Here is a 19,554-nt window from a genome sequence, read left to right on the forward strand (position 1 = left end):
TGCTGCGTGATCAACATTGCACTATGGTCCAGAAAGCCAAATTAGGTGGAAAAAATTGTTTACTCAGTAGTCGTTGATTTTAGACTATTTACGTCTTAGCAACAAAATCTTGATTTAGGATGCTGCTTTTTTTGGCATGAGCTATTTTAGGGTGACCCTTAAATTAACCAAGATCCAGAAATTATCTTCAAAACTAAACAAGATTGAGCGATATTTATTTCAACAATTTTATAGCTTAAAGTATTTTGAGTAATATTGCAGAAGACGAAATCCTTCTATCTCGAACCGTTTCCATATTAGAGCGATTTTCCTGAGTCAAGTTAGGGAGACCCTGCTATTTTGCGATTTTTCTCCATAACTTTTTTATTTTGCATTTCTCGCAAAACACTTCCTCAGATGACTTTTGAGGCTCAATAAGACGCAACTTTTGATGAAAAAAGAAATTGGCTATCTACTTTACTTCTACACTTATATTAAATTTTATGATAAAAATAGGCCGTTTTCAAATGTTAGTATCTCAGAAAGGTGCAAGCAGAATTAAAATCGGTTGATTGCGTTTGAAAGATCGTGATTTTTTGTGCATAATATCAAAAAATTGGTGAGTGGATTTTTGTCTATCTCAAATAAATCAACTTTGAATATGTGTGGTTTTAACATATTTGAGTATATAAAAGTAAACGAGTTGCGCCATAACTAGAGATGCCAATACCGAGGGGGTATTTCGAAAACCGGTTTTTCGGTATTGATAAATTCAATACCGGTAAAACCGGTAAAAAACCGGTAAAAACCAATACTTGAAAAGTAAACCAATACTTGAAAAGTAAACCAATACTTGAAATAAATTGGAAAATTGTTAGATTTGTTTAAAATGTTTTAAATAATCAATGGTACTCGATTTTTTTGAACCAGCTAAGCGACTAGTTCAATTAAAAAAAGATAGAAGTACTGAAAGAGTGTTTATCGGGTCAACTCCGCAACGAGACAGACTTTACTGAGAGAGCTTCCAGTGGTAGAAAATCTTCCTTCGGAATCCATGGCATACAGTACCGAGCGGTAAATCATCTTCACTCGTTTTTCTTTCAACCATCAACACTTGGGAAATCCCTTTTTAAACAAACTTTCAATAAAGATGCAGACTTTTTTGTTGAATTAATACTGAAAGTCCAGTTAAAATGGGTCCTCTACTTGCTCGGCTTCTGAATTTCTTCCATTAACTTTAACAATAATAAAAGCATACAGCATATATTGCATTATTAAAACATTCTTGATGTCTTGAAACGTTCTCCAACATCATTTGTTATTATATCACGAATTGTTTTTTTTATTTTATTACAATCACTTTAACAGCTTAGGTCATCACTTCTACGGGCTTGGGATTTGAACTCGAGTCCTCGGCGTGAGAGAAGTAAGTGCTAACCACTACGTTGGTATTAATTCCTGAACATAAATAGCGCGGTTACTTAAAACGATCGAACTTTTTCAGAGATGTTTGAACCGTGGTTTGGAGTACGTAGATTTGGGAGCCATCTGCATACAATTTGAGTAATTCCAAAATATATGATCCTGTGACCTGTGGTAAAAGTCGACAGCTTATTTTTCAGTTAATTTGATTAAATCCCTGTTCATGATGGAACATACGTTAACAATCTGAACAGCCATGAAGGTTTCATGAGTTGTTTTTCATTGAATTGACCATGTAAAAAAAATACCGAAAATACCGGTTTTTGATTGCGCAAAAACCGGTAATTCGGTATTGGAAAATAGCACAGTAATACCGGTAAAACCGGTTTCGGTAAAACCGGTATAGCATCCCTAGCCATAACTCCGGAAGGCCTTGACTGTTCTTGATTAAACTTAGCGTACATGTTTCTTGACATAAGTAAATCAGCACAGGGGGTTGACAAAAGCGGGGTGGTCGCTAAAAAGGGGAGCCGGAGGTACAAATAAGTAAAAGTGGCTGTAATTATCTTGCATTTAAACCATTATAAGTTGTGTGAGTGGTCCAAATCTAAAAGAGAATGTATAAACTTAACCTCATGTTTGTTGACTTAAACTTCATAATATGGTTAGACATTAAAAACGGTAGACTATCCAATAAACAGAGGTAATGGTAGACAAAGTAATGAAATCATATGTGTTTCATAGTATCATGGAGTGGAACTACCGAATGAGAAGTTTGAATAGTTTTCTACCCGCGACGGGGATTTGCGTGATTCGCACCTCCCCTTTCATCAGAGGCCACCATTTTTTTGTCTTTCAGCCACTTGTACATCTGTTTTCGATAAGATTGAAAATCTCAGGCGAGCGAGTGTGAAAAACATAGCATCCAAAGCTTACTCCACTGACGCAAGCCTACGCCAAACAACTGCTGGCACTGTGTGCATACATTCTGCTACCTACACACTCGCGAGTGTACACGCCTATCCCTCACGAGCTGTCCATAGATCGTGAGCACGAGCGGCACGCTTGGATGTATGGATACGGATTTTACTTTTCTTCTTCATTTTACACCCTCGCTTACATACGCGAGTAAGTGTGTGGGCCAATGCGAGCGATGATAGGTATCAACTGCTGGGTTGCAATGATGAGCGTAAGCAACGAACGTGGCTGATAACTAAATAGCAAAGCATTGCAAAGCCTAGGTGCTACATTCCGTTATCGAAACTTGACATTCTGTTTTTTTTATACGACAGACTTTGCGGCCAGCTGTTAGAGTGCAGGACAATTGCAGGGCCAGTTTCTACGATCCTATTGAGTCTAACAGCCTCTCCCAGTCGGGATTCGAACATGTGACGACTGGCTTATTAGACCAGCATCATACCTCGAGGCCAACTGGGAGGTGATAACTAAATACACTATGGCAAAAACTAGTCGCAGTGTATGAGAATATCAGAAAAGAAATCCCAAAGAAATGCTCATACATATGTGTTCGTTAGAAGAAAATCGTGAGACAAAATTGAACCACACGAATGCGGGCTTCACAACACTACGTTTCAGTTTGCAAATTCTCATAATACAAAAAAACAAAGCTTTTTTCCTCATTTAGACATATCTACCCCTCCCCTTGATTAGCCCTCCTCGGTCAGCGGCCCTTTTGTCCACAGCAACTTGTACGTCTCTCCGAAGATAATGAAAGAGACACAAAGCCTTCCTTATATTTTTCTACTTCCGTAGTTGTGACCCTCCCATCTTTTCACACGCTCTTCATCTTATCTCCCAGCCACTTCTACAACTTCTAACAGACCAAATGCAAGATATTATTATTATTATTCTATTCTTATTATTTATTATTATTATTCGTGCCAGCTTTACGCTGGAACGTGACCCGGCAAGCTGGCGGAAAGTCAGCTTGGTGTTTATACCTAAAGCAGAAAAGAAAAATAAAACCATGGCAAAAGCTTTTAGATCAATTAGTCTGACATCAACGCTTCTCAAGTTGATGGAAATAATCACGGATAATCACAACCGTAATGATTTCTTAAAAAACTCCCTTGTGCATATTGGCGTAGCTGCGAATTTTCCCTGGAGGGGGCCTAGGGGGTGCCTTCCAAAAAAAAAAAATTCATTATGATCTTGTTACTCCGGCTGTCACCGAAAGGGTAGGGTTTTGTAGGGAAATACCAGGTGAGCTTCATGAGGGTTCACGCAACTACGGACCAGATGTTTACAATCCGATAGATCTTGCTGAAATGTCGGGAGTACGTGTACACGCATCACATCTTTTTGATTTCAAAGCAACATACGATACAGTCGATCGAGACCAGCTATGGCAGATAATGCACGAATACGGTTTTCCGGGTAAACTGATGCCACTGATCAAAGCTACATTGGATCGAGTGAGGTGTTTCGTGTGCATCTCAGGTACATTTTCGACTTCCTTTGGGACGCGGCGAGGGTTGAGACACGGCTTATTTTGCGTGCTATTCAACATCACACTTGACAGGGTAATCCGACGAAGACAGAGCCTCGGAGGAGTGGGCTAAACATAAATTTGTCGAAGGCCAAATACATTAAAGAAAGAAACTTAAAGGAAACAAACGTGTGCCTACCACAGACAGTAACTGTTGACGGCGACGAACTAGAAATGGCAAATGAGTTCGTATATTTGGGATCACTGGTGACCACAAAAACGGCGCGTTTAAACGGGAAATCGGGCCTACTTTGCCCTTCGCAAAAAGCCACGATCCAGAAGCATATGCCACCATACAAAGAACAGTAGTTGTTTATGGACTTGAAGCCGTGGCACTGGACTCACGGAGGACATACGCGCCCTTGCCATGTTCGAGCGGAAAATACTGTAGACGAGTAACGGAGACCTATGAATCATGAGCTACAAGCACTGTTTGGAGAGATTGCCATCGTCATCTGGTGAAAGTCAGTAGGCTACAGTGCGACGAAAAAAGTTTTCTTTAACGACTGCACTAGCATCAGGAATAAGGAGGCTCAACGTGCAAGATGGCTCGACCAGGTCGAAAGTGATTTGCTACTACAGAGACTGGGAAATTAGCGACGAGTGGCCCGAGATGCAGTTGAATGGAGACGACTATATAAAACAGCATGAGCCATGATGACTAATAGGCTACTGACGCCGACGACAAACACGTATTTGCGACGTCTAGTGAAAAATAAAATATCTACGCAGCGGGAACATATACATTGATTTTATTCCGGTTTTTAAATTATAATGGGGAAAATTTCTGGAGGGGGCCTGGTACCCCAGGCACCCCCTCTAGCTACGCCAATGTTGTGCATGGTAATCAACATGCTTACCAATTCGGTAAATCTACGGAATCTGCACTTCATTGCCTAGTGACGCTGATTAAAAAGTCGCTCCAATGCCAAGAGATGGCACTTTGTGCTTTTCTTGACATTGAAAGTGCTTTCGGCAACACATCCTTCGCTTCAATAATCACGGCTTTCCAAGGAATCAACCAACAAAGTTAACGATGCTGTTAACAAAAGAACTGATCAGCCGATAGTGAGCTGGATTCAAGCAATGATGTCAAGCCAGGAAATCACAGCTTTGTTGGGAGATACGTCAATCACAATTTCAGCGATCAAAAGATGACCTCTCTTGGTTTGGTCTCTGGTGGTTGACACACTCTTGCACAAGCTATCACAGCAAGGTTATGAGGTCATTGCGGACGTCGACGACCATTAATTACCACAGGTAAATTTGACGAAGTGTTGTCTAGTCGTATGCAAGGTGCTCTAAATACTACTATTTCGTGGTGCTTACAGGAGGGGCTTAATATAAACCCTATCAAAATGGTCGTGATACCTTTTAGTAGGCGGGCGAGACATAGTCTTACTTCCCCTACACTAAATTGCGTCAGACTAAGCTTCAGCAACGAAGTTAAACATCTGTTTTTGTAGCTTTCGACGATTAAGTTTTTCGGCTTTGCAGCCAAATTTCTGATTAAGTCTATATGTAAGGAATAAACGATAATTTTCTATTCCTTGAAAAAGATTTCATATAAATCGAAACGTCGGGAATAGACGAAAAACGTTCATTTTTATCAGGAATTTGACTGCAAAGTCGTTAAACTGAACTGGACTGCTCATCTAGACTATACTACTGTTAAGCAAGCAATGTCGGCAATCTGGTCTTTGAAAGATTGGATAAAAATAGATCCGCCTTCCTACTTGACAACTTGATTTTTTTCAAACTAAAATATGCTTTTGGAAGGTCGGTGTAGAGACTAATCAAATAATACAAAAAATATCTGAATCTCTATGTTTATCTAAATCTCAAACTCCATCTCTGTCTCTATTTCTGACTCTATCGCTATCCCTATCTCTATCTCTATCTCTGACGCATCGAAATATTTACTCACTACAAGAAAATAGTCTTCCAATTTCACCAAAAAACACGTAATGTATCCTTGAACAGTCTTATAGTTGTGTTAAATTTAATACTTTTGTACCCTTCAAATTAATTTGCTATGCGTCCTTGAAGATAAAAGCCTACTTTAAAGTGATACAGCAATTAACATTTCAACAAAACAAAATGTTTATCGCTTTAACACCAACACTAATATTAATATTTAACCGTATAATTATACCATTTTACTAATTGATTTACTAAACATACATTCAAGCGTTTGTGAAGTTTATGACAATCAACACGAAAGGGTAAAAATTTAGCAATCAAAATTGAAAAACTTTATTCTCAATAGTCCATTCAACATTTCAACTTCCTCTGCTGAACAGCAACTCGGAAATTGGGAAACAAGCATCCCCCCCACCCCCCGCGCCACTTTGAATACCAACTGGAAGCTCCTACGGAAAAGCTCTCTACACTTACGGCTGAAGAGCAATGGAAAGTTTTATCACTGGTTCTGTTCTGAAGCGGCAAGAATCGCAATGCTCCGTAAAATTAAATTCAGAACCGACGCTTTTGTCTCTTCTGATGTTTTGCATGAGCAAACGCGGCAACCGCATTATTCATGAGGCACTGTACCTACCACTATGGCGGCTGACAGTGAGCGAACTGTCAACTACCCTCGTCTCCGAAAATAACGAATGTCCTATGCACTAAACTAGTCACTTGAAGTACTAGTCGCTACACGACGTATAATACCAGGTGGCATGCAAGCTTTGCAGTTAACAAACGTGCTAATCAAGTTCCACGCTGGTTAAACGGCGGCCTAAGTGACAACTCACAGGAAAATGCACTTTGCATCCGACAGCCGCCTTCAAGTGATGCAGAGAAAGCAAGCAAACTGCAACATGCGGGCAGACGAAAATAGCTGAAAATTGTCGAAAATCTTTCCCAAAATAGGTTGACAAAACTGGGAAGTATGCTCCTCCAGTATGTGACTGGTAGGTATGCATATTTGAGCAACAGGATTTAAGCATTTATCATGTGATAACCGTCGTTCTGATGGTAGAAAGTGTTACATTGCATGCTCTGCACTTCGGTACTGTGTTGTTTGCCTAGTTGCCAGTAGTAGTTAGTGGTAATGCCTGAAATTATAATCACTTCCGAGTTTAATCATCAATATTATTGTACTATAAAAATTGTTTATACAAAATGGAAATGAGCGAATTGTTAATTTACATTGAATTACATACATGAATTGCATGTTTCATAAGCTGGCATCATTTCCTGCGGTTGCCAACGGATCTGGCGCAAAATTTACCATTTGAACCCGCATGTAGAAATGGCACATGTATAATTAACTATATAACCTACTCGGAAATATATTTTCCTCTGCCCGTTCCAGTGCAACATCGCATCGCGGGATAAGAAGTGTAGAACCATGATAGTGTAGCAGCGTAATCGTACCCCGAAAATAGCGTCCGAGGGAGAGAGAGAGAAAGCGGAGTGATAATTTATGGTTATGGCATCTGACATGACATCTGTTTATCCAATATGAACGAGCATGATTATCTATAGTCTGCTGAAGCTTCTCTTAACCGGGGTTATGTCCACAAATGCACAGGGCATGCTGGGTACGAACAGTGGTTAGGAAGCCGAAATATCACACGGCATCGCTCGCCGGAATGGATTATCCGAAAGGTTCACACAGAGAGAGTCCAACCGGCAGCAACCGCCGAAGAACCCCAAAGTGTTTTCGGTGTTTTCAATTCCAATTATATACCCGCAAATCTGCATGTAATTTGACGGAATGAGAAAGGCTTGGAGGGTTGAACACGAAGTGGAGACCGTTTTGTAGGCCGTTAGTGCTGCTGGGGCTGCTTCTGGAAGATTGCTAATGACAAAATGTAAAATTTGGGCCTGAAAAATTATGATGTAGTGCTTCTGGTCCTGGCATGATGGATTTAACTGTAGCAGCAGAGAAAATGTTGGTATTGGGTAGTAAGTATGTGCCCATTATATTCTATTATACTCTCGTTAACTTGTTCTCTGACGTTTCCACTTGTTTGGTTTTTAAGGCAGAAGTAATTGCTGTGCCAGTATTTCTGCACAGTTCAATTTATGTACAGTTATCACAGACTCGATGAACAAACTTTTCTAGTTTAGGACATTTCGAATCATTGGAAAAGTTTTCCAGGATTGCTGAGAAAATTTGCTTACTTCATTAATAAAATTTTGTTTCTTGATGCTTGGTTTTCAAGTAATAAATCTTTTAAATATGCAATGTCCGTGGGAATTGGGAAGTTTTCATTGATATTTTCTGGCAACCTTCAACTTTTTATATATTTTGTACGACAATTTTGTGAAATGCACTTTTTTCTACCATTTCTCAGCTCTTTTGACAACTCCAGAACAAGACTTGGGACAAAAAGTTGCTCGAGAATGGTACAACCCTGTGCATGTAATGGATTTCGTTTGTTCGTATAGGTAGTTGCGGATAACAAAAACAACTCTGAAATGCATAGTAAAGATTGTTGGAGATAAACAGGATAATTCTGCTTTAGCATTCCTCTTGGTGAAAGCGAATAGATGAATGAATTTACAACAATTTCATAACAATTTTAATGGAATGAGAGGGGGATGTGTGGCAGGAAGAAAATATATGGGTACAATTGCGCCAATAAATGAATGTATGCTGTATGTGCCTGGTTATTACATAACAGCAACTCCGACACGAAATCTCGTGGATCTCAGGAGGCGCTGCAAATTCAAGCATCGAAGCATTCTGTGAAATCGCACGGTAGAATCGGCCTCTTTTCTCCCCGGACCACTGACGCGGTAAGTCGTGTGTTTGGTAGGCTCCCGTGTAACCTAGCTGGACCACACAAACCCGACGTCAGGAAATGATATAATAGCGCCTTAAGTATTAATTCGCGTCACTCCCTGTTTTCGTTGTCTGGAATTGATAATTCTGGACCGTTTTACATTTGTCCATTGGTATAAAGACCGTGTATTTCGAGGTTAGCGCCGATCTATCGACCATCGTGTGCAATAAACACCATTAGTCGATCGCCGTCGTTCTCGAATTGCATTGCAACTATGCGACCGCAGTTTAAGTCAACGATTATCGACAACGATTCTGTTCTAGACATCACATAATGTAGTGATGGACGGATGGACGGAAAACCCCTTTGTACATTTCGGAGGTATCTCGGAAGCTGACATAAAATCATTTAAGTACCATCCCGGCGTGCCCAGGCACCAAATCTACAAAACATTTGTCAGCTTAGAAAACCTCAAATATTTAGATGCAAATATGCACGTTTCTTCCGAAAAAAGGATACTGAATATATTACTACCAAAAATACCCATTTTCCTAAGACAAAGAATGATTGGAAATGGAAGTGCCAGAGAGTACCATTTTAGGCGCTTTACGCAACTGAAGAAAAGATTACCACAAACGAGGGTGGACTTATCGGCAGGTGGCAGCAGTTCTTGGCTTAAACAAGGTGGACTTTGAACGCGTCACAGGACGCCGTGGCCCAGGAGATTTGAGCGAAGTTTTTGGAGCGTCTTAGTAGAATACGAAACCAAAAATTAAATAAAAAGAAGAAAACTTATCCAATTTAATTCTACTATGTATATTTTATTCATGATAGATACATATTTCGCCTACGACTTGCAGGCTTCCTCAGTGTCTGTTTTCGAAGTTCGAATCGTGAATTCGTTCGTGAATAAAATATACATAGTAGAATTAAATTGGATAAGTTTTCTTCTTTTTATTTAACGGGGAGCTGTTTACAGTGTTTTGTGCTAATAACAAAATGGTCATTGATGGATCGCTCTTTCGCCATACACCAGTACATAAAGTCACGTAGGCTACCCGCAACGGCCGAACAGAACAACAAATCGACCACATCTGCATCACCTGCAAATGGCGAAGGAGTCTTCCCGATTTACGCAACAAACGCAGTGCTGATATTGTACGTGTCCAACGACGGGAGGAAAAAGTTCAATGTCGTTACGACGTCCGCCGATTGGAGAATACCGAGGTAAAAAGGGCTTTTGTCGAACAACTTGAATTACGAGCCTCAGAGCTGCCGCCTGGTGGATCGGTCGAAGAGCAATGGACCGGCATCAAGAAAGCTTTTTATCATGACCAGTGACGAAACCCGCGGCAAAGTACGCAATGGGCGGAGGGAGTGAGTCTCGGGTGCAACTCGAAGGAAGATTGAAGAGCGGAGGGAAGTGAAAGCTGGCATTGAGTGGGCGCGAAACAGAGCGGCTAAGACAGCTCGTCAGCGATACACCAAACTGGAGAGTGCTGTTAAACGAGCGCGTAAGTGGGACAAGTCAGTTACTAATTGACTTTCTTCTGCTGGTGTTCGTTGATTTCGAAAAAGCGTTTGATCGACTAAACCGCAAAAACATCTGGGACGCACTTAGGCGTAGAGGAGTTCCAGATAGGCTACTCCATCTCATCGGTGTTTTCAATGAGTCAATAACTCAGTCAAACAAAGTCTATGATAATAAATACTGACAATCCCACCAATTTCACAGTAGCGGGACAACAGGTTGAGCAGGTGACAGTCTTTCAATATCATTATAGCCAGACACCGCCCGACGGTGGTACCAAGACTGGAATAGCCACCAGGATCAGGAAGGCGAATTATGGCCGATAAAAGGCTAGATAAAGTGTACCATCAGAACCTTGCGCACCTGTAGGTATAAAATAAATCCTACAGTGGTACACAGCCTGTTATCCAGCAACTTCTATATGAGCAACCTCGGGGGAAACTAAGGCCGTTCGCCAACAGGGAAGGAGGGCTCTTCCGAGCTTCGGCGGTCCTCTGGTCGCCACCTAGACAAATCAACAAGTAATGAACGATGAACAAGGAAATTCGGACTGGAACAAGACCCACGTAACGAAAATTGACGGACGTGGAACTTCTCAACTTCCAATAAAGCACTTTAGGGCTCTCCCACGTATTGAAGAGCCGCAGCGTTGGTGGAAGTGCATAACGCAAAGTACATTCGGGGATGGACGTATCATCTACACAAGCTGGGTACAGCTTCCAATGTGATGGGCAAGATGCGGAAACGAGTGATTGGATGGTGGTCAGTCGAATGAATATACATATAGAGAATCAAGGGCCGGTTCTTCAACATCTTCAACTGATACTGTAGTACTGATGACAAGAAATAATTCTACGTCATAAGATTCCAACACTCCAACCAACACTCACGTCAGCTAGGTGAAGGAATACAAACCGACGATTGAAGGGCACACCTGCTGACCATCGAAAGGGACCGCCTCCAAGAACCTGACCCTACGAAGTATCTTCTTCAGTATAAATTCCTCCACAAGTATACTTGGAAGTCACCAGATCAGACAGATACACAGAGAGACCACGTTTTTATCGACTGCCGTTACTTCTCAGACATCATTAATGTCAGATCCTATCGAACAACATTCGGTATCGACGCCAACCTTGATTAAATCTCACGCGGCTGAAGCAGCCAGTCCAAGTAACAATGTGAGTTTTATTGCACTCTTATTGCGGTTTTCAATACCAATTTTGGTCTTGAAGGTCATCATTAGAATGAAATAAAACCCAAATTGTTGCTTGGTAGGTGTCGCTGCAAACTACGCGCACTGCCGGAAGAGGACGAGCAGGACGAAGCCCTTCTAGAGGACTGTTGGAACACCATGTTGAAACTCTTGCCTTATCTTAATTTTGCCTCTTACCGTTCGACGATTTGGCCTTGAACCTTGGGCCTAAAGACAGCCGCTTTCCTTCAAAAGAATAGCGTGTAGCGACGTCGATTGTAATGTAGCACCCAGATGGCTTTTAACGTTGGTTTTAGCTCCTTTTTCCTTTTCGGTCACAACGTACAGAGATACGTTTTTACTTGGCCAAGCAGGTAAGTCTTCTGCCTATTAGCTGGTACCAGCGATCACTAATCATCGAACTGAGAACTTTTGTATGGCAATCAGGCGCGTTGGGCAACCGGAACCAACCGACAAAGAAAACTGAATAGTTTTGCACGCACAAACTGCACTCTTTCGCACTTCGATAGCAACGCGAGAATAACTCAACCGTTCGACGTTGACGACCGACCTACGTAGCCAATTCGCACAATCCGATAATTCGCACGAAAGAAAAGTCGAACGAGCGGGACCGCACGGGAAAGTTCTGACTATCGCGTCCTTTTTGTAAGCAGAAATTCCTCCATCCTCCCTTATCTTTTTCACGCCCAAACACGTTCAAAGTTTTTTACTTCAATGGTGCCAACTACCAACCACGACGGGTTTCTTTAACGTTCTTTCCTCGGCGATTTGCATTACGCGCCGTAGTGTGTGCGCAGGATTTTAATCGGAGGGTAGTCCTGTGGCGATTAACATACTGAGCGCAAATAACTTTTCGTTTTGTGTAGCAAAGGCAATTTATACGCTACAACCTTCAAAGCGGTGTAGAGTAGAGCTTTAACGGGCATGTGGTACGGAATCAGCGTTACGATTGGTTCAACCGTGAATGTAGGAGGGTGATGGATGAGGAGAATACTGCGCGTGCGGTACCGATGCATAGTGCCGCCTGTCAGAATGTGGAAAGACAGACAAAAGAAGATACAGCGAAACGAAATCTTCTGGGAGAAAAAGCGCTGCTAGGTAGAGCAGGAATATGTGGAATTAGAGCGGCTGTATCATTCTTACGAAACGCGAAAGTTTTAGGGTAAGGTGGTGCAGAATGCACCGCTTAAGCAAAACATCATTTTGCAGAGCAACGGCGTGTTTGTTCCACGTTTTTCAACTTCTAGAAGACTTTGGGATCTATTTTACACTTACTCCTGGTGAAATTTCCTAACAAAAACAAGTATTCTTTGTTATTTTTGACGATTTTTGGCAAGAGTCAAAATCATTATGTGAGGCAGAACGCCAAAGCCCGTGGACAAAACGCTCCAAGTTTGCCCAGCCAGGTGTTAAACGCAACCAAAAAATTTACCATTCAATCACGTGTTGGATAAACTCCTAAAACTAGGCTGCCGAAATGGCGAAAGCGTTCGTTATAGCGTTTGTTGCAAACGCTTGTTTGCTGGGACATAATGGGTTCATATCTCAACATAATTGGCAATAAAATTTAATCATCTACTTTTCTCCAACTGATGTGTGATGAAATATTGTAAGTTAAACAATGTACAATTAGGTTTAAGGCAAATTCTAAGTCCTATACAATACATAATATTGCTACATTTTTAATGAATAATCCGAAACAAAAGATGTACTGCAAATTAACAATATTTTATAACTGTTCGATCCCGCTGTGATGCATTCTGCCCCTGTTTTGTATTTTGAAGTTTTTTGCAATATATATGAAAAATATGCATAGTTAATACCGTTTTTGTGATGAATCATTGAGTATGACAGTATATCAATTAGATAGACTGTATTTATTATGAAATTTGCATACCGACTAGTGGTAAAAGCTTAAGAGAAAACCGTGATTTCTTACATGTGGAATGAGATCGCGGATAATCGCTTGATTTTATTGGATGTGGCTATGTTTGATGCTTTTACATGCTACATAATTATGAATTAGCGTGTTTTACACCAAAATAAAATGCGCATTCATAATTTTACCAAATAGTTTCCGTGTTTTAAGCAATTAATAGCATGGGCCATTCTACCCCCACGGTGCGTTCTGGACAGTCCTACCCTACCAGAATGTGAACGAATCCCACAAAGGCTTTGTACCGCGAGCCGGAATTTGTCAGGATGACAATGGTAGTACAGGTCGGACTCGATTATCCGGGTGAAATTTTTTTTTATGATATTAGACACGTTTTGAACGTAAACATATTTCAAAAAACATATTTACAAAAAAAAAAATTTCACCCGGATAATCGAGTCCGACCTGTATTTTGATGGATGATCATGAGGAGATTGAAAGGTGAAAGAAACACTTCGATGAACACCTGAATGGCGCACAGACGGTGCGACAAATGAGAAGAGGTGCCAGCTCCAACGATAGGCGAAGTTAAAGAGGTCATTATGCAACTGAATAATGATAAATCGGTTGTGAAAAAGAGTTTCGGAGCGGAGCTTAATAAAATGGTACCAGAAAAGCAGAACAAGAAGGGTGACAAATTGTACTGTGAGAACTATCGAGCGATTACTGTTCTCAATACCGGCTACAAAGTGTTTTCCCAAATAATTGTATGCCGAATATCGCCAATTGCGAACAGATTTGTGGAAATTTATCAAGCGGGTTTCGTTGAAGGACGGTCAACAACGGATTAAATATTTACACTGTGCCAGATCCTCCAAAAGGGCTGTGAATACTGTGTGATCCTACGCATCACTTGTTCGTTGACTTCAAAGCCGCATATGATACCATCGACCGAAAAAAGTTGTGGAAAAGCATGGACAGCTTCCCTAGAAAGTTCATTCCAATCACACAAAGGGCTTCGTCAAAGTGATAGTCGGCCATGCCTGCTGTTCAGCATAGTGCTACAAGGTGTTATGAATTAAGCGGATAGCAACACGCGAGCACGATATTCAACAAATTCAATCAATTCGTCTCCTTTGCCGATGGATATTATCGGCAGAACATTATTGACGGTTACTGAACAACATAATACAAAACAATGGACAAAATGGAAACGATTGGGAGACTGGACAATGTTAGAGGAGAACTTACAACTTACAAGTGCTCGGAGTTTTCGAAAGACTACGAGTGCTACGAACGATCTTCGGGGGCATACAGGAGAATGGAGATTAGAGGCGGAGGATGAGCCATGAACTATGGTGAACTCAGTATTCAAAAGGTTGCTAAAGCAGTACGGATGTGATGGGTAGGGCATGTTGCTAGAACGCCGCACAAATACCCTGCGAAGATGGTGTTTGCTTCAAATCCGATAGGAACAAGACGACCAGGGACGCAGCGAGCAAGAAGGTTAGACCAAATGGAACGAGATCTGGCGGAGAGTACACGATTCCCAAGCAATTGAAGAGCGATAGCTCACAACCGAGTAAATTGGAGAATTTTGTTCAGCAGGCTAGGTCTTAGGACAGCACGCCAACTAAATAAGTAAAGTAGACTTTTATAGACTTTAATCACAATCGAGAAATTGGGGACGGATAGGCGGAACATTGTTATGTAGGTCAAACCCTGAGGGACAGAAACACAATTATTGTAAAGTGTGTAATAATCTCTTAAATTACCTGAAATTTTCAACTCAACTCAAAAACACAAAAAAATTAAAAAAAACATTATTTTTTTGTTTAAAATTCACTGAAAAATGAGATTCTTTTTTCATCAAATCATTAGGATTGATTCTTCATATATTGCCGTGCCGTTAATCACGATCAAGTTGGAAAAATTTCGATCCCCCAGAGAAACTCATTACAGTTTTAAACTACACGAGAATTCCCCATCGTAGTTCCTGTACTCGCATTCACGTTTTCGCCAGACTCGAGTGTACCTTGCATATACTGCAGCCTGTCTTTTTCAATAGCAATTCGCGACACAGAGAGCCCCCGAACCTATTCACTCCAATACACAGTTCATTTGAATTCTGCCAGAACTTTTAACGTCTGTTCGGGCCTAAATCGTGTCGGCTGCAAAAATCTAAAGTGCTGATAGCTTGAACAAGTTGTCCCGTAACTTGTGCCGTGAGCAGAAAACCGGTATACAGCGCAGAAGCGTTTCACATATTATTCCACTTTTGAACGGTATCCTGACTATGCTCGTCCTCGAAGTTTGTTCGGATCAGACAATATTGGAGGCAGATGCCAGTGCAGTGCAACGGTACCGTGCAGCTTTTGAAATAAGAAAAAAGATAAGCCAAATTTAAATTTACGTACATAAAGCATATTCTCCGCTACCCATTTGAACCGGGCTGTTGGTGCTGTGAAAGTTCATGCTTTTTCTTCGAGCTGAAAATTATTATTTTTTGCCAAGCGGGCTGGGCTGGCTGATGGTTTTCCCAGCCCTAGCTACCGAACTGCCGGCTGGTAGCGTTGCCTGATGAAGAGAGAACGGGTAAAAGTGGGCCTAGCTAGAGGTCCTGATAAATGTCCGTACTCGAGATGTACGTGTTTCATTTGTGGCTTTTTATGCAAACTCTAGTCATGTTGAGCAAGCGATTTCTGTCGGGCACGTTTCGGATGGAAATTGCTTTCCTCTCAGATAGAAATTGTTTTCGAATCAAAAGTACACTTCCGAAAACATGCTCGGAAATAAATTTCTGCTAGAGCGAATCGGCCTAATTTGTTCAACAGTGATATATAAAGCGAACGCGTATTCTAATGTAGGTACAATAAAAGTAAGAGCTACTTACTGTTGTAGGGCAGAGGAAGAGCAATTGTGAAGAGTAGCTGAAGTACTAATCCAGTGCAGAGTACTTTCAATCGTGAAAGCTCCATTTTGAATCACGCCAGCTGGCCTTCGATGATGAATATCGCAACGCCGCTGTAGGGCTGACTATCGGGCTCTGTGAAGCAGTAAAGAGAAATGAAATAATTTAGTTAATTAAGTTATGCTTCTAAATATTAATTTGCCTGTTAAACAGGACACTCTGTTCCAATTTTTCACCCCACGTCATTTCGTTGTTGCTGTTACTGGTAGCAAGTGGAATGGAGACACCGACGAGCGACGATGCGGTGCGGTGTGAGAATGTTTTATGGTCTCAACAAGTCGCTCGCCATTCGCGCCAGCTGGCGGTTGCTTACGTACTACAAGGCATCTATCAACAACAAGGAAAGATGGATTTCTTAGCGGTTCAGAGCATAAATCAAAGCCGATGGGAAAACGAACCGCATCGAGGCCTGTCGATGGCGTCATCAAAATTTGAACAAGCCTCTGCTGGAAAATCATGCATCAAGCACGTAATGATCGGAATCACATGCGCCCTAGACTCTAGCTCCTACTTGCTCTTTAGCGGGCAGGAAGTTTTTCAGAGGCAACAGAACAGCGGAGATAACAATAAATTGGATAACTTTTTCAGGTTTAGGGTATTGGTGCAGTGAGTTTGCTTCGCGGCACGGCGAAGCCAGTTTTATGAGCCACAAATGCGTGCTTCAGAAGTGAGGTGATTGTTGAGATTTATGCTTTCATTAGTGAAGAACAGGGAAAAGGAATTTACTGCAATCGGCTTGTATTGCGATAAGAAATATATTAAATAAAACATATTTTTTAATAGGATTGAAATTTATTGGAATACTTTTGGTACTTTAAATTGAATTAATGGTTTTGCCAAGATTTATAGCTGAGAAGGTAGATTGGGTTTTCTATATTTCATGATGGTAATTCCTTGTAGATAGGTGATTTATTATGGCGAGAGGGTTTGCTCACTAAAGAAAGTGCCTTCGAACATTGCACTAATATTGTGATATTGAGACAGACCTCGCACCCGTTCAGTGCAGGATCAATAACGGACCATTGTCACTGAAGTAAGTACGTGCGTGGATTTCGAACCAATATCGAGGATTGTTTTGAAGCTGTGGTAATTCGGACGTTGAAGTAATCGTATTAACGGAAACCTCACTTGACGAGAAGATTCACTCGCAACAGGCATTTGGGAGCCCTTTTTCCGCATTTATATGTAACCGTAATCAACGAAACAGTAGAGAATCTCCTGGCTGAGGTGGGTAGATCACTGTTTTTACTAAAACTAATCTGCCCCATCGAACGCTCTCCGATTAATAAAACACTTCAGCACAGATTTTCGCAAAATGGCTCAATATTAGTAATTACGCAGGTCACTTGGCAATTTTTGCTATCTTCTGATCAGCGCAGTCGAGCAATGTATTGGCATCATAAACACTTCAATCACCTATTATATATTTATACGTCGACCTGCTCTGTATTGATTTTCAGTATTCTATATTCAGTGGTATTCTATAAAACCAGCAGTCCGAAGATAAGAAAACCTTCGTAGGAATCAGAATAAATTCTACCTGCGTAACATGAACGAAGAAATTGGAAATGACGCAGTATACATGGATTTGAAAGCCGTGTTTCAAAGTGTTGATCGCGATATGCTCCTTGCTAGGCTTGAGAAATTGAAAGTGGCAACATTCGTATTTAAGAATGTGATTGAATGGGGAGATCAGGTCCGAGTATTCCGCCTAATTATGCAACATCTCTTGCGTACCGCCGGGGAGTAACTTTGGATCGCTGCTCTTTTCTCTTATTATAAATTAGCAGCAGAGGTGGGCACCGCTAGTCAGCTAACCGCTAGCATTATAGCATGCGAGTAGCGCATTCACTAAGTTATAAATATGCTAGGGCTTCTATTAGCTTCCGATAAATAAATAAACTAACTAAATAAACTACCAACCACTAACTTTTGGAAATAGTACAACTAGCCATGAATGAACTATATTTTCAAAAATAAGAGGCTAGTAGTTTATTTAATGGCACTTTAGTTTATCGGAACCTAATGAAAGCGCTAACATATTTAAAACCTAGCAAACGCACTAAGGCTTGTTCGCGACAAAATCTGGACACCTCAATTTTGCAATAAAACAAACTTGCTAGAAGTTTAATCCATTAAACAGTTTTATACCATTTATGTGTGTATCGTTAATAATTATGATGCAAATTAACATTACTTATTTGGTCTGCATGAAAAATTGGCGAACTTTGGAGATTACCCTTGCCATGAGGGTCAGTGCATACTTGTTGGCAACCAATTTAGCTGCGTTTGTCCAAGATTTTCGAAATTTATCTATAGTTGTTGCTTGTTGTTTGTACTGGGACAGCTCTCTCTTCACCAAAGCCCAATACCGCTCGATGGGCGGTAACTTCGCGATGGGGCGTAACTACCGCGGCGATGGGGCGACAGTTAGGTGGATTCGTCTCTTTCGGTACAATATAGACTCCATTAGCATCAAACCATTCCAAAACATCTTTGGCGTAGTGCCAGGATGCCAAATCAGGCCAAAACAGCGAGAGTACATCATGGCTATGTAGGAACGGTAACAATTGTTTCTGCAGACATTCTTCACGGTATATTTCCTTGTTAATCGTTCCCGCAGTGATGTAACTTTTGCTTGCTCGACCACAGCTGCATATGGCCTGCTATACTAAATATTTTTTGGGGAACTTGGCTTTCTTCTTTGTCCTAAAATGTTCTGCAACGCCATTCCGTTTCATGGCAGTGTAAAAAGACATAGGGGAACAAGGGGTAAGAAGGCCCGGCGGGGTAAGAGGGACCACATCGATTTCGTCAAGAAATTCTTAAATTTTGTACACATGCCCCAGTATGTTTTGTTTATTAGCCTATCTAAACACTTTCGAGACAACCTGTGGCACTCGGCCGTATCCAACGTCAAAACTAGAATCAAAACAAACTTTTCGTTCGCAGTGTCTTCATGCGATATAATTTCAGCAGCAACAAATTTAAGGTTTTTCAGCAAAAAAAGCTAAATATTTTGGCGTTTCTCTTACCACTGACTTTAATTGGGCAATTCTTGTTCTGCGTGTAGCGGAAAATGTATATAAAATAGTACGGATTGAGAGATAAAAGCAAAATAATGTAAATTGTTAGCTAGGGGTAAGACGGGCCATTTTTCACGGGGTAAAAGGGCCATACGTCATAGTGCTCATAACTGCCTAAAGTTCTTCTGTTTAGTGTCTTAATAGATTTTAAAAATATTGAATGAAAAACCAACCTTTTTCCTGTTAAATTTGACTATTTTATTATTCTGACAGATACGCATTTCG

At 41.0% G+C, this 19,554-nt stretch overlaps 1 protein-coding gene across 3 annotated transcripts in view; it reads right to left on the reverse strand.

The window, feature by feature from the left end:
- LOC128733427 (translation initiation factor IF-2-like) overlaps window positions 1-19,554 on the reverse strand; it is a 145,626-nt gene that overhangs the window by 36,182 nt on the left and 89,890 nt on the right. For all 3 annotated transcript variants that reach the window (XM_053827001.1, XM_053827002.1, XM_053827000.1), the window contains one exon: window positions 16,166-16,318. In XM_053827001.1, the coding sequence (XP_053682976.1) occupies window positions 16,166-16,250 (85 nt within the window). In that variant the 5' untranslated portion in view covers window positions 16,251-16,318. The remainder of the gene's footprint in view (window positions 1-16,165; window positions 16,319-19,554) is intronic.

This window comes from Sabethes cyaneus, chromosome 2, assembly GCF_943734655.1.
Source record: "Sabethes cyaneus chromosome 2, idSabCyanKW18_F2, whole genome shotgun sequence".
NCBI classification, from domain to species: domain Eukaryota; kingdom Metazoa; phylum Arthropoda; class Insecta; order Diptera; family Culicidae; genus Sabethes; species Sabethes cyaneus.